The sequence below is a fragment of the Sceloporus occidentalis genome, unplaced genomic scaffold, assembly GCF_023333645.1.
Source record: "Sceloporus occidentalis isolate IW3139 unplaced genomic scaffold, rSceOcc1.0.p SCAF_61, whole genome shotgun sequence".
Lineage (NCBI taxonomy): Eukaryota > Metazoa > Chordata > Lepidosauria > Squamata > Phrynosomatidae > Sceloporus > Sceloporus occidentalis.
Window position 1 is genome coordinate 3,193,777 of NW_028317041.1, and position 16,677 is coordinate 3,210,453.

The 16,677-nt window shown below is 36.8% G+C and overlaps 1 protein-coding gene across 1 annotated transcript in view; it reads right to left on the reverse strand.

The window, feature by feature from the left end:
* Positions 1–9,595, reverse strand: part of LOC149287415 (hedgehog-interacting protein-like) — a 54,811-nt gene extending 45,216 nt beyond the window's left edge. The window contains exons 1-2 of the mRNA XM_089492940.1: positions 9,326–9,595; positions 531–726 (exon numbers count right to left, since the gene is read on the reverse strand). Of these exons, the coding sequence (XP_089349066.1) occupies positions 531–726; positions 9,326–9,595 (466 nt within the window). The remainder of the gene's footprint in view (positions 1–530; positions 727–9,325) is intronic.
* Positions 9,596–16,677: the final 7,082 nt, after the last annotated feature.

Here is a 16,677-nt window from a genome sequence, read left to right on the forward strand (position 1 = left end):
CACGACCAGTCCCCAGACACAAAATCAGACACAAATGCAAAGTCAATTGAATTGCTTTATGTCACAATAGATGTGAAATACAATTTGGCCTGGTGTGTGTATATCAGTACTTGGATGTACCCATACAATGGCTTATTAGTGGAATTCAATGCCAGAGATAAATATGGGCCAATATATCTCTGCTTTTACCTTATTTTTAAAATCAATTATTTGTGATAAGAGTTATCTCTAGAACACAGCCATATATGCCTAATGAAGAAATATGAATTCTTAGGGTAATCACAATATATGCAAGTTGAGCATCGGACACCTTTGATATATAAAGTTGTGTTTTTTCAAATAGATGACACACATACATTCAAAACCAAATTGTATGTGGCTTGAAACACAGATTTATGTGTGTCTGGAAAACAAAATAGATACTGATGACAAATATCCATATCTTGCCATAGTATAATAATAGTATATGTAATAAACTATTGAAAACTTGCAGCACTGCGGAATTTTCCTACCACAGTCATTTACAATACCTGGTATCTGTCCTCTGCAAGTGTAATAGAATTCTTTGCAATAGTCTTTACACAAGGTCGGAAGTACAAGCTGCCTCTCGGATGTGTTGGTTCTCTCTGATGGATGGAAGAGATGCTGAGCATGTGGTGAACAGTACGCACATCTGATTTCTTCCAGAAGCTTTGCACACTCAGTGTTGTTGGTAACCGAAAATATCTGCAGGTCACAAACCAGAGATAAATAAACATATGACTGATGCTGCATACACCGAACAAAAACAGAAATCTTGAGCATGGCTAAACAAATAAGACACCTTGTAAAACTGTGTGTTGACTGCATCCATCCGTTTCACCGGACCGCTATATCTGGTATGTAGTAAAGAAGAAACATCTGGCACTTTAAACCTTACAATGCTCAGCCAGGATTTCGTACAATTATCCAAGTAGGTAAGGTTCACTTTTTGCTATACCTTGGTATATATCTGGGTTGGCCTAACACAACATGCATACTTGGGCTACAAAATTCTAATGTCAAAAAGTATTAGTAGAAACAATATGCAGGTGGGGAAATATGCATGGTTTAGATTAGTGTTCAATCCTATTCCTGAAATTCCTACTGTGGAATTTTCTCAATAGGGGTTCTTCTAGTGCCAACGGGAGTTAGTTTTGCCTAACCACCTTGTTCTGCTTGGCGAAGTGCTGCTGGGTGGACGACTTAACTCTTGCTGTGCCTTTTTATTAAGTTTTCCCCAACAGGATATAACATTGTCTCTTCTAATAATAACTAGTCTTTTACCAATAAACACAAACTTTATATAGGTACTTAAAACATAACATTAAAGCCTTCTCAATGCAACACCACCACACACACACACACAGACATATATATGAACTATTCTAACAACTAGGACATTTCAGCATTTGTGACTTTCTAGTTGCGAGATAAAATATGTGATATTTCAGGTTAGCATATCACAATCACAAGTTAATATTTTATTTCAGTTAAAGAGAGTACTCTTATTATTCATACAAAAAAAAATGATAGCATGAACTAAGAACAGTTTGACAAGTTCTCCAAACAGTTAACTTGATAACAACCACTCTGGTGTATACCGGGATGCTGGGGCTGGCAAGACTCTATTACAAAGAAGCAAAGGGTTGTTTTTTATTTGGTAGACCTCTGGGTGGTTTCATTTAACATCATGTAAAAGAAATGTGAAGTAGCCAGAACTGCATCCTTAGTAGTAACAAGAAGCACTCAAAATGCACACAGTGGAAAAGAAAATCTAATTGATATAGATACCTCAGTTCTTGGCAGACTACAATACATTCTATTGAACTGTCAAGAAATATTATTAATGGGTGTTGCGGGCAGATAAAAAATACTGTATGAATGTGAGATCTGGAATGGGGTTCAATAAATTGTCTACATTCAACTGCAGTATTCTTTTTTCGTGCGTGTCTCATGCTGTTCCAACACAGCAGGAGTCAAACATTTTGTTCTGTGTGAGGTCTGTGGTGGAATTACCTTTCTGGAAGATTGATAGAGTCATCATTCCAGGTTTGGTTTCAATAAACTAATACTCTTTGTGAAGTCAATTATAACGCCTTAGGGCTCTACTTAACATGTGAATTGCTGGACTGCACTTGAAAATGTGTGTTTTCTCCATGGGGACTAGGATGTATCTGTATTTCTCACTTCATTTCAAAATATCCACTAATCTGATTGCAGCCATTCCCAAAGGAGGCGTTTATTGAAAGATCAGTGACGTCAATGTTTTAATAATTTTGATTGCGCTCTGGAAAATGATGTTTGAGAGGGCATATATAGCACGAAAAATGCTTAAAGGATTATACTTTGCAAAGTCCATATGGTTTTAGTTCATCCAAAATCTCTCATTATATATATATATATATATATATATATATATATATATATATATATATATATATAGTACTTGGCACATCATTGCTATAAAATAACCGTTATTTTTGACAAACTCTGTAATCTGATGTGTAAATTGAAAGTTATTTCCTGTGTTAGCCTGAATTTGCAGAAACCAACAACAGTTCGGTTAACCAAACTATTCTATGAAAACTATATCAAGGACCCACACGTCGTAGCTTGCATGGTTAGTGTTTAATGAGTATTCATTACTAAAAGGTATATTGTTAATCCAGTGGATTAACTTGATACCTATTAAATATAGTATTTTGTAAGGTTTAAAGGTTTATCCTTAGTAAAGTGTGTAAGCGCATGTTCTAGCTAAATATTGATATTTTAGTTTCTAATAACAGTTTTTTCTGTTAATCAGTTGAAACTGTATGCAATGTATTCCAGCTAGTGTTTATACATTTAGCCTTGCCCCCTAAACCACATATTGCTCATTAAGATCATCAAGAGATAAAATAAACATAGAAACACAGAAAGTGACAGCAGATAAGAACCATTCAGTCCATAGTCTGCTCAATTACACATTTACATAGATCATACCTTGAGTGCTCGAGGGCAAACACGCCACAATCTATGGATATCCCTACTACAGTGCCGTATTTACCTTTGGCACTGCCCTAGGCCAAACCCAATGCAGTATCACCAGCTGCCCCTTCGTGTCATCGTTCTTACTTCTGATCACCAGAATATGATGTTGTAACTGCAGCTCTGCCTTTTAAGAGCATGCAAGGCAGGGTAGAATAGAACTATGGAGGCTGTGCCTCCCTGCTATGCGGCAGAGAGGCTACCGCTCTCTGGACCTCCCAACCTAGGCCAAGGCCTAATTGGCCTAGGCCATAATGTGCCACTGCCGAGCTACTTGTGAACGAGGAAGGATGGAATTCCCGCAGCACTAAATGATTACAATTGGGGGAGGAAGCACCTGTATTGCTCTGATTTAAAGAATTGAAATCTGGAGTGAATATTACAGTATATTTGCGCCTCCTATGCGCTAGCAATGCAATCCCTTTTTGATGACTGTGCACTGGAGAGTATGGAACAGAACACACTGAGTATGTGAGCTACCAATTGTGTTTTTAGTTGCTATACTGCTGAGCCACTTTGCTGCATTTGCCCGTAGGTTGAATGCTGCCCACAAGACAAAAAAGAGTACCATAAAATATATAACCCATGGCAGCTATAATATTACAACCATTCATCTAAGGAAAATATCTAACATGTCTCCTCCATGTAGCTCCAAACAATTAAACTGGATAGTTTGGATCCAATTAAGAGCCAATATCCTCTAAGAAATTCTTAAGCGATGCTACTTTCTGCATCCTTTTCCACAAACATGGAAAGTCATTACGCATTTTCTTTAAATAGAGAAGGAAAAGGATGTCCCTTTAAATAATTATTAAGGCAGAAATATCTAAGCGATGTAGTGTGATCATAAAACTCTTTAATAAGTATATGTTATGTTGCAATTTCTCTTAAACATGGGCTTGCCATTTAAGTCATTAAAGCGTTCAGTTTTAATTTGGTATGTATCTATATCATAATACCAAGGCAGTTGTTACAAAGAACCCTGGGGGACACTATTTGTTTTGTTGGAAGAGATTTACAAAAGCTTTTGTATCTAAATTAGAAAAGCAAACAAGGACACACTTGAGAACTATATCTACGGGCCTTGTTCTTCAGATCCTTGGTTGTGAATCCTCGTAAGGTATATAGTGCTTTTCGAGACTGGTAGAGCATATCGTCTTTGGGAAGCAGGCAATCCATCTTTTTTTGACCATTGAGCTAAGACATATATCTCCTCCCTTACATCATCTTGGTATGTCACCCAAGTTACTATACTATTTTGAACTAGAAAGATTTAATTATAGGATAATACATATAATTAGACATACATGACATTTTAAGACGTTGAGCACACAGAGAAGTAACTCTGGCTTTATCGATATGCTCCCCTGTGTGTAAATTGATAAACGTGTGGATAAAATGGTCCATATTCTGAGTTTGCAAGATGCTGTTTCCATCTGTGTAGAAACAGTGCTGTTACACCTTTGAGCTGTAAAGTTTGCTGAATTTGTTTAAATCAGGCTCTGATTGTCTTGACTAGATGACAAAATCTCACGTTCTTTTAATATAACTACAGAACAAAAAATATTTAGTGTGATTTTAAAAAGACTACACGTAAGAAAGCTGATATATATTTCACCAATTAATGGCAAGGTAATTCTGCCAACTTCCAATTTTTCCAAATAAATTTCTGGTGGTTACTGTTTTTTTTATCTAAAGACCTACAAAAAGGCAGTTTTGGAGGTGGGTGTATCTGCTCAGTTACAATATGCTTTTAGGTATAGAATAATACTACCAGTGCTAAGTACTCCTTTGGAATCTTAAACCATTTGCAAAGAAAATATACACTTAAATGCTGCAAATTTGTCAAGAGATTATTCAAATAATAAAAAAGAACATTTTTAAAATTTAAAACAAATCAATCCTAACACTACGGATAAAACCATCTGTGTTAATCAGATTACTGGCTAACCCTCGGAGTTTTGGAACACTATAAACATCCATGCCTGGAATGGTAAACTACTCTCGTTCACAAGACAAATAAAGGATCTAAACCCACTAAAAACCTGCAGCAGGATAGTTCTCACTCATCTGGGATGAGAAATGGGGCTAAAGCAATACTCCCTGAAAAGGCAAGAGCATTTGGAGAGAGTGCAGAGACTGAAGGAGAATGATGTTCTCCAGTTTCACCCATTAGGGAACCAACTAACAAACACAATGGTGTTGTTATTCTTTTGCCATAAGCAACAAGACTCTGTGTGTGGGCAGGCAGTTTAGTGGGGAGGAGGAGAAGTCGACCCCTTTTTGTCCTATTGATTTTGTCCTATTTGCATGACTTGAGCAAATTAAATGATGCAATATGGCTTTTTGTTACAAAACAAAGTGAGAGATACCACCCAGACACATATGTTGATTTGTAGAAGTTGTTTACATGAGAATAGAATGAAATCTACCATGAACCAAGCATAAAAATTCTATTCAAGCAATGGGCATTTTTCATTACTATGCCTGGCCTAGAAAGGCTAAAACATGAGTTTTCCAAGAATCTCTCGGAACTTGACAACAACACATTTGCCACCAAGAAACTCTTAATTAAACTATAACCAGTGTTAAAAAAAAGGACACCTGATGGTTTATTTTGCGTGCACTGACTCTTAATTATAAGATTTGTTAAGCCCATTTCAGGGTGTCTAGATAAATGTACAATACACTAACACATTCAGCATTCAAGGTCCTTCTGGTACCGGTCAGTCACAGTATTAAACAGCTTTTAAAATATATCAAGAATAGTTCTGGAAATGTTCTCCTTTACTTTGACACTTTGAGAGTGTATATATAGAAATGCCATGTAGACTAAAATTATATATTTTGTACTTCACAATGATAATCTTGAAGGTTATATTTCATACTTCTTCGGTCACAAAAAAGATGTTCATCAACAAACAGTTATACAATACACTAAAGTATTGCCATAAGTACATATAACCATTTTCCTTAATATGTTATGTTTGAGGTGCCTTCAAGGACCTTGAATATCAGATTGTGAAGAACAAAACTCTTCAACCTCTTTCATGAACATGGGATTCTGGTACAATTAAAGTTTGTGGGTCACTCTAAGTTATCATTAAATATTAGGTCTCCATCACAAAAATTGTTGCATTGTTGCATTATGTATCCAATGATCCCGCTTAACTGCATGTAAGGCATTTCTTTCATGGGTATTTGCGTTCAGCAATAACTACATAACTTTCCATTCAATGTTGGTTATCTACCTGTAGCATTTTAGCTGGTTTTGAAGTGGGACAGGTTGAGTATCCCGTATCCAAAATGCTTGGGACCAGAAGTATTTCGGAAAATGAGTTATTTTGGGTAACAGATCTGGTGTGGTGGTGCCATTGTATGGTGGGTGGGGATATATTATCCCTGTTCTCCACCAATGTTCCATCTAATTTTTCTTAGTTGGCGTGCGCAGAAAATTTCTCTTGTGCAAAAATGTTCACAGAGCAAAAATTTTGTGCGCACAATATCCGCGCTGCATAAAGTTTCAAAAAAAGTATTATTTTTTTCTTTTTTGGGGAAAAACTGTTGTGCGCACAATTTATGGATGTGTGCGCTCTCTTAAAAAGCTATGTGCGCGCGCACAAGCGCACAGCTTAGAGGGAACACTGTTCTCCACCCTCTGGCCAGTTGCGCGGCACACAGTGTCATGACAGTGGAGCTGACGGGACTACAGGAGAGGTCAGACACCAGCAACAGGAGCTTTCCAGTCACCCCCCCTAGGCATGAGTATCCCTTATGTGAACTGCACTTATCCAGAAAAAAAAATCAGATTTTGGATAATTTCGGATAAGGGGTTTTCAAATAAGGGATACGCAACCTGTACCTTCAACGTTGATCAGTCTCTCTGGCTTAAGGTAATAGTGCTTGTAGACCAACAACAAAGATTGGGGTGGCGTGGCCATATCCCAGAAAAAAAAACTACATTCAGTTTTAATATGTCACATTTAATAATATAAATGCAGAGCATTTATATCACCAGGCTATGTAACCCATATATCTAGTGGAATCAAATTATTATAAACAGCCTTAAACACTGAGCTGTTAATACAGGAGGTTGGGGAATTAAACTTGTTTTTATTGCCCTTGGAGACAGTATCATGCTGCTTAAATAACTTTGCTCATTGTGTTAAAGCTCCTCGTCCCAGCAGCCAAGGTGTTGCAAACTTTGCAGAAGGTGAAGGAAGTCATGAAGGTGTCAAGATAAACATGTCCACCGGCATCTTTTTTGACTTTAAAATCTGGCATTGGGTTAAGAAGCCTTTCAGTTTTCTGTGTGGTCTGTAACATGAGACTTGTTTGCAAGGATGTTTCTGTTCATGGTATATAGACACAGAGAAGTTGAAGTACAGCATCGGATGTAATCACCATGACAACAGCTAAGCCCAAAGTAACCATCCAGCTTGTGGCTTCCAATATATACAATGATGTCCAGCCCTGACAACACTCAGACTGCACACTGATCCACCACTCCCAAACTTGGCCATACGTTCAGTTTCTTAGACTGAGGATCACATAATGCAGTGTCATTGTCCCGTTTAACTCTGGTGTGTATGCTGCAGTATGAGTTTCAGTTAAACTGTTGTCAGTCCTTGAGGACTGCAATGTTGGTGTCCACAAATATTTGTGTATCATTTTCATAAACACAGGTTTACTTCCTTACACACTAAAAACAGTATTTATAGATGTCTGCACAAACACATATATATACATATATTGGTGTATGTGAGGGCACCCATAAATAATGCCTTTAGTGTATATATCATACCACTCATCTTTCCGCAAATAACCCTATATTTTAGAAATTAGCCCACAGATTACACAAACATAATTGTGTTTACCTATCTATACAATTTAGTGTGTATATACTGATGTATACATACATGGGGAACATCAGCATGTGTACATAAACCGTAAATAAACATGCACAACGCATCCTCTCCCAAATATTTTTACATTTAGTTAAAGGTACACACATGTTAACACAAGTATCACAGATGTGGACAAACTTAGACATGCCAGCACATCATTAACTATTTGTACCAAAAACATCCCAAACATAGCATTCAACACCCTCAATGACCCTCCTAATATCAGCTAAGCATGATGGGAGTTGTAGTCCACAGAAAGGGGACCTTAGGTTGTGCCCTGGTATCTCTGTATGATATGTATTAACATGGTACAATAACAGCACATGGATGGTTTATCTTTGAGGGCACCTGTTGATTTGGTGAAAAAAGTAATGAATTGAAAACCACAAGGCACAGAACTTTTTTTCCAGCAGATCAGATACAAATGTTTGAGTCCTGGCAGCTAAAGTGTTTGAGGTTAGTGACCTAGCCTGGTTGGTTTCTTTAGCTATACAAATACCAGCATTGGGAACTGTTGCAAGTTGTGATTTTATAGTCATTTGTGCAAATCTTCAAAAGCACTTTAAAATGGCAAGTGCGGATAGATGCTGTGTGAGGAAATGAATGATTCCAGTCTACACACCACACACAAACACAGTCAGAGCCAGAGACGTACAACATTTCAGAGCCAAAAGCTGTTGTCGCAGAACTTGTGCATTACAACCTATACCACCGAGTGACATTAGTAACATGCAAAATGCTGCTTTTACAATAAGGTACTCGCGGAAAGGCTCCAGCAATATTATAATAGTCATATTTGTCCCACAAGACTAGCAACTTTTCGTTATGGAGGTGTGTACAAAATTCTAGAAGTTGTTAGCGGGGAACTCTGTATACATTGTGTTATAAACTGTTGCTAATAGTTCTGGGGTCTACCATATTTTCCAGTAACTTAATGTTTTGTACACCTCTGGAATACGCATTTTGTGCTTTCGTTTGAACAGGAAAATTCATAGTATTCAATAACAAGCACACCTAATAAAAAGATTGACAGCTCATGGTGCTCAATCTTTGGAGTTCGATTTTCAGTTTCTTATGTTTATCCAACAGGCGCTGAGCATGCTGAGAGTTGAAGTCCAGAGGTGCTGGACAGGTTGTCTCTCCATTCAACAGTACCCACGTGTAGAGATTTGCTTGCTATAAACAACAGGAGAGGGAGTGCACATGAGCTATAGAAGAATCTCTGCGTCTGATATAGGTTTGTTTCACGTACATACTGAAATAATGTTATCTATAGTTAAACAATTTGAATGCCTGAGAAGGGTGAACCCTACTTTGTGATAATACACCTACACTTTGTGATAATACACCTAAAGACGCATGCTTCTTACCTTTGGGTCAATCTGCAGTCCCGTATTGTCAGGTTTGGTGCAACAGGATAGACGGGGGTACAAACCTATACATCCATCTCCAGCTACCCCAAGATCTAGAGTCTGCAACTTCCTGTGCTTTTTCTTCACACGTTTTGGGGGGCTCCCATTCAGACACCTTCTTCTTCTTGTACCTGCTTCACTCTTCTCTCCAAACTTAGCATCACACTCAAGGACCAGAAGTGCTATTCCCCAAATCAGCAACCATTGAAGCACCAGCATCTTTTGCATTGCCTCTCAAAGGTCCAATAACAAGTATTAGACAGTCGAGAGCTTCTCGAGATTTAACAGAAATCTCTTCTGGGATGCCACAATGTTTGAAAGAAAATCTCCGAAAAAAAGATGCAAGGCTGTAAAAAGTTTGGTGAAGTATTACTATGAGGACGACTAGTGGCACAGGTGAGTTTTGAACCTGTTCAGAGTTATCTGCCGCTGGATGTTGCTGCTGAGCAGTGGCACAGAGATGTTCTCGCTCTCCCTTTTTAATGCTGCCTGTGGATGCTGCTGCTTGGGATTTCTGCTTGGGTAGCAGCTAGTTCCAATCCTGCAGATGGACCTCTGTGACGTCAGCAGGTAATGTGACTCCCGTGGTCACATGGTACAGAGCTGTAGAAAGCAGCAGAGCGGGAGACTCAAATCAGTGGGACAGAGCAGACAGTGCAGGGCTGCTGGAATCCTGCATATGACAGGCAATAGATATACAGCACGGTCACGGTCGGTAACTTTAGTTTTAAATATTAACAAAGATGATCACTTAAATCCACCATGCGGATAAGAAGAGAACTGATATGTTTTCGTTATTTTCTGAAAAAAAATATTGCTGTTGAACGTGGAAGATCTGTGCAGATGATACATTAAGATAAGTCTATTTCTATTTCTATTTTTCTTTGCAGAACCTGTATGACTTCTTGAATCGTGGGTGTTGGGGATGAGAGATAGAGCAAAGCGCATGAAACATTTTATTCTTATTTTGCCTTTTATGTGGCACTATTCTGAGAACAGACATCGCTAGCAAACTTAATCGTCATCACCTTCTCAAAAATGAAGTACCCTCCTACCCTACCTAGTCTGAAAGTCGTTTCTTTTACATTGCTCTAATTTCACCGTGTATATCTCACTCTCGCATTCCTCTGTCTGTCTGTTTTCCACATTGTTTGTCCATCTAACTTTCCCATGGTCTATCTTTCTCATCTTGCTTTTCTGGTCTGTCTGTGAGTACCTCTCGACGGTATCTGTCTGTCTCACTCATACTTTCTCACTTTGCCTTTTTCACTCATGCCCCCCCCTTTCGTATCTGTCTTCCTTCACTGTTTCTGTTAGACTCGCTTAAACTTGTCCACTGTGTCTGTCTCACTCATGCTTCTGCACTCCGTCTGTGTCACATTCTTCCAGTGTTTGTCCCACCTACACTTTCCTACTCTGTATGCCTCGAGATTCCCCACTGTGTCTGTCTGTCACACACTGCCACACTGTGTCTGTCTGTCACACACTGCCACACTGTGTCTGTCTGTCACACACTGCCACACTGTGTCTGTCTGCCCCACTTATGCCTTCCCACTCTATCTGTGACACCTATTTCCACTATATCTGGCAGTCTCACTCATGCTTCCCTACTCTGTCTGGCTCTCTTGTATTTTCTCACTGTCTGTCTCACACTTCCCTACTGTGTCTCTTTCTTGGTCATGCTTTCCTACTGCATCTGTGTGTCTGCCTCACGATTCCCCACTGTGTCTCTTTCTCGCTCATGCTTTCTCCACTGTGTCTGTGTCACGCTGTCTCACTTCATTTCTCTGTCTCATTTCTGCTCCCTCTCTCTGTTTGTCTTGCTTATGTTTTCCGCCTTTATTAATGTCTATATTATTTTGGTCTTTAAAGGTGGAATATGATGAAGGAATGTGGTCTTTTAAGTCAGCAAAGCTCCAGGAGGCAATTGGAGGTAAACACAACATTCTTTACTGACATAAGGGCTTTAAATCTTAGATTATTATGACTGAATAGACCGTATATGCACCTAAAGGACTGGGTGTTTTCTCTGATACTAATAATTTTGAACATTTTGAACACGTGAGCATAACCTACGTCAAATGGTCCACCTTTGTTTATCAATTAGACATTACAAAAAATGTTTTAAGTTGCAGAATATAAAAAAGTATAAAGCATCTAACATTACATATATTCTACTAATGTTGTCAAATTAGTCGGCTTAAATAAGTATTTTACAATGTACTGAGCATTTATGCTGCTTATCAGATACCAAAATGTATAGTGTTTGATATCACTGTATTAGAGCTATTGGAATATAGTTTTATTTGCACTTCAAACAGTAATACAAGTGGCCATTATGTTTTGCCACATGAATAGAAAATGAATTCTAAATAGTATTTTGAAAGATGTTATTTTGATCCGTATTTGCTCAGTTTCAAATTAAACTGAAGTAGACAAGCTTTGAAACTGTCTTGAAGAAAATAATATAAAGTTATTATATTAAAATAATGAGATACATGAAATAAGGAATTGATTTAAGTCCTGCACAACTTCATAAAAAACCATTATTTTAACATATCTTACAAATTACATTGTTTTTCCCTTTACCTTAATTCACATATTTTTCCAAATATACATAAATCTAATCACAAGACTATATAGGATTTTGAAATATTAGTTTTTAAACCTCTGTAATATTAGTTTCTTACGTAAATGAAAAATTAAGAAAAATGGCAACCAAGAAGCTTTATAAAATAATGAATGTATAGGTGATATATATATATATATATATATATATATATATATATATATATATATATATATATATATATATATATAAATAAAACCATGTTTCCAAATGTGGCCATGTAAACCAGGCAACTGCTGGAGAGGTAAGAGTTAAAATATGCAACTTTTTTTTTTTGTTGATTTAGTTAACTCATTTTTTTCTTTAAGCTTTAGACACCAATATGTCTTATCTGACTCATGAAGTGAAATCTTGGACAAAGTCACCTAGAGGATTGCGGTATATAATTCTCAGCAAATGGTACTGTGTTTGCCTCATAACATTTGAAGAACACTTGGCTTTATACAATGAGACTACACGTTCACTGAATCCTAAATTTGGAAGAAGAATATTGTATGAAGACATTGGTTTTCTTTTAAATTGATGTTTGTCGTGGATTAAATTATACCCCTCTATTTATACTTTACGTTTTTGCGCAAGTTGTGAAAGAAAATATTCAATTTTTAAATGATTAATAGAAAGTAGAATTGAGCAGACTTGATAAATAAATTATTTGCACGGAATTCCATGTCTGAATTCACACTAATAATGGCTTAGACTGTTAGGATTTTTTAAGTAAAAAGTTACTTGAACCATTTGCCATTTGGCTTGTCCCACCAGGAGTATTTACCTTGATGGAAACCTTTTGCAATATTGGTAATAAAACTGTTAAAAGTATGGGTCCCAGTGCTGATCCCCTAAAGCTGATCACAAATATCACAAGATATATCCATATACCATTACACTATGCTGCAGAAGTTGGAACTATACAACTCGTGGATGCAATTTTTGCATTACTTAGCTATTTGTATGGATGTATAGGTTTTATATATGACATTCCATATTACAATTTAAGGTATAGAATGTTTTTTTTTTTTTTTACAAATTCTCCACGGAACATAAAGAAAGAGATCAATCATCCCATCACTATCCACTGTTCATTGACCGGTAAACCATTCTTTATGCCTTTTTCCATAACTTTTCAACAATGAAACAGAAACATAGAAACTGATGACAGATAAGAACCATCACACCATAAGAGGTACTAGAAACAGTAAGCTACTGTATAAATAATTGACATACGAATAAATAAATTATATATATATATATATATATATATATATATAAATAAATCATGCCCTAATCTACCGCTCTCACAGAAGTCATTCCCTCTGTTACATATAATTGGAGTATTATAAGTGAAACACAGCTGATCTACTAGTAAATACCAGCATATGCTGATAAGAGGTACCCTGTGAAAGACTACATAATGAGAGGCTTCATTAGGGCTCTGATTGGTCACTACAGACAGTCCATTTTTCATTTTTCAAGTTCTCAAACAGATCCCACAAAAATAATTAGATACTATCTCACAACAACGTGGTACCAATCAAGCCCCTCAAAGATAATTAGATAATTTTCCACAAGAGAATATATAATAAGTGCTAACCTAGTGACCCAAGAATGTGTGTCCTTTCACTATTTAATTATCACTTATTAGAGTTCACTATACTTTTTATATCATTTTCAAGGAATATTGTTTTCCTGGTCTCAATTTTGCATCATCCTTGGGTATTGCATATTGGTTAGCTCTGCTCCTGGTTTGTGACCTCAGTTTAAAACGTGATCTACGTGTATCTATTCCACCATTTGAAGACATATGTGATCTCAATGTCCGTACCAGGATCTGTCCTTACAGTATGTACCGGCAGCAATACTAGTAACATTACACAATAGTGTAAAATATCAGTATACTGTTTTTAAAGTTGTAAATATAAAGAAGTAATTACGATAACGTAGTCTTATCACTTAGTAGAATGAATCAGTGATACATTGTTAGGAATATATATGTCAGCAGCACAGAAATTAATGAGTAATAAATGCATACATAAACAGTACCTTGTTAAGCAAGAAAAAACTAGTGTGCAATAGGGAATTCACTGTTATATTAAACAGTAACAACCTATCCTGAGTTTGCTCTTGTGATGACAGCATAAATGTGGCATAAAAAGGCATTGTTTTGTCCTAGGCTTTGCAGACGCACTTGGCATTTCATTTATATATCTGTGACTGCACTTGCAATGAGAAACAGAAGTACACTGGAGCTTAGACACTCACCGTGTCCAAGTACCCCAGTATGACCTTATGCAGAGTTTAGTACAGTCAAATTCAAAAAGTACATCTATACAACCACGTCTTTTATGGAAGGAGGAAAAATAAAACCTACGATAACTCAAAGTTAAGTCATCAAACCTATCCAAAGAATTAAATAAACAGCATGTACCAGAACATTATAAGACATAAAACTGCTTGAGCTGTCTGCATTGGTGAGAATTAGTCAACATGCATGAAACTATCACCCTTTCAACCCCTTTATTACTCAATTTAGCTGCACTCTACAAATAATAATGGCTATTATGGCAAAAGAGCAAAAAACAAAATCACTGCAGTTCCAAACCATTCACCTTTTTCTTGCACAATCATATTTAACATTTAATATGATTACTGCTGCCCTATCTTATCACTATCATTAAATATATTTCATATACCTTAATCGGGATTAAGGTATATTAAATATATTATACATTCAGAGGAAAGCAGGTACAATAAATACATAGGAGGTGTATATATATATATATATATATATATATATATATAAAGATATATATATATAAACTTACAATGTATTTATACAGTTTCACTGTGCTTTACATGGTGAGTTAGGATATTGGAAGGCTCAGTCCTAGAGACACAGACAAGCCAAGCAGGCCATAGCCTGAAAACTTGCAGTCTAAACAATGTAGAAAGAAGGGGAGAAGAAGGACTATTCTCGTAGATTGGACCCAAGAAAATAGGGGACCAACTATACTTTTGTATAAGTGTTCCTGGGGCCAAAGCTCTTAATCTAACCTTGCATTGTATATATAATGCTCTAGTAAATTCAGACTACTTGCAAATACACATGAAATAGTTAAATACCAGCATATATTTCTTTATAATGATTGGTAATATATAAATAACCCAGTCACTAGGGTGGCTTTACAGCTTGCCAATGAATAACATATTTAGGGAAGATAGTTTTACAATCACACATTTGTATTCATATATGGATAAGTTAAATTTTTGATCAATCATTGTTTAATGTCAAGAAAATCATATCAATCGGATCTTCTTTGCCCGTGGGGCATTTCTTCACTGTGGCTAGGGTCACATGTAAACAGTTATATAGTGCAATCCTATGTTTGTACATCTGCACAACTTTTAACACTTGCCTACTAAAATATTATGAGCACACAAATGCCTTCTCCTCAATTGTGGCCCTGCATATGGTTTATAAACCACAGGTGGGGGGGAGAAATTACTTGCCTCAAGGATCTCCATTCAAGTTTCCAGTAGTTCCTTTCATAATGCATTTTTAATGACTCACACCACTTAACCTGTAACATTCAATACCTCTTCCTCCTTACCCCTTCTCCCTTCAGGTGTTCATTCTGTGGTTTCCAGTTATTGTTGATGAGACTATTCAACTACTTCCTACAAAATGAATGGAATTCCATCCATTTGTATATATGAGCACTACTCTAATCCTTCCGGGCATTAAAAATACTATTGTATTATAAAGAAAAGCTCCCTATATTCACCTAAAGCACTCCTGTTCCCTACTATTACAGTAAAATAAGCCCATTACTTCCGACCTCCAATCAACACTTGGGCAGTAGTAAACAGTGGCTTATGGTATCAAAGCAAAAAGTTTCAAGTCCGACCTGGAAAAGTTGGGTGTGTTAAATGTGATATATAGTTCTGATGAAGGCCAATTATTGATGATGGCTATGTTAATATATATGGATATATATATACCGTTTATATATATATATATATATATATATATATATATATATATATATATATATATATATACCGTTTTGCTCGATTATAAGACGACCCTGATTATAAGACAACCCCCCAAAATCTGAATATTAATTTATGAAAAAAAGAAAAAGCCTGAATATAAGACGACCCTATAGGAAAAAAGTTTTAACAGTAAATGTTAATTCATGTAAACTATGTGAATTTGTTTGTTAATAAAAGCTATGATTGAGAAAAATATTTTGTTTTTGTTTTTATTTCCTTTTTTTTCAACCTGCCCCCCAACCTGCCCCAGAAATGCCTTATACCCTCTAAATGCCACTGTGCCCCATGATACGCCTTTTAACCCTCTATATGCCACTGTGCCCCATGATATGCCTTTGGACCCCCCTAAGTGCCACTCTGGCATTTAGGGGGTTAAAAGGCATATTATGGGGCAGAGTGGCATATAGGGAGGTATAAGGCATTTCAGGAGGCAGAGTGGCGCATAGAGGGTTAAAAGGCATTTCTGGAGGCAGAGTGGCATTAAGGGGGTTAAAAGGCATTCCACGGAGCACTCTGCCTCCAGAAATGCCTTATGCCCCCCCATTTAACACTCCCTCCCTCCTCAAAACTTACCGGTGCTTCTGAGTCCCCGGTGCTTAGTCCGGGCAGCGTGTAGAGCTCTACGCGCTTG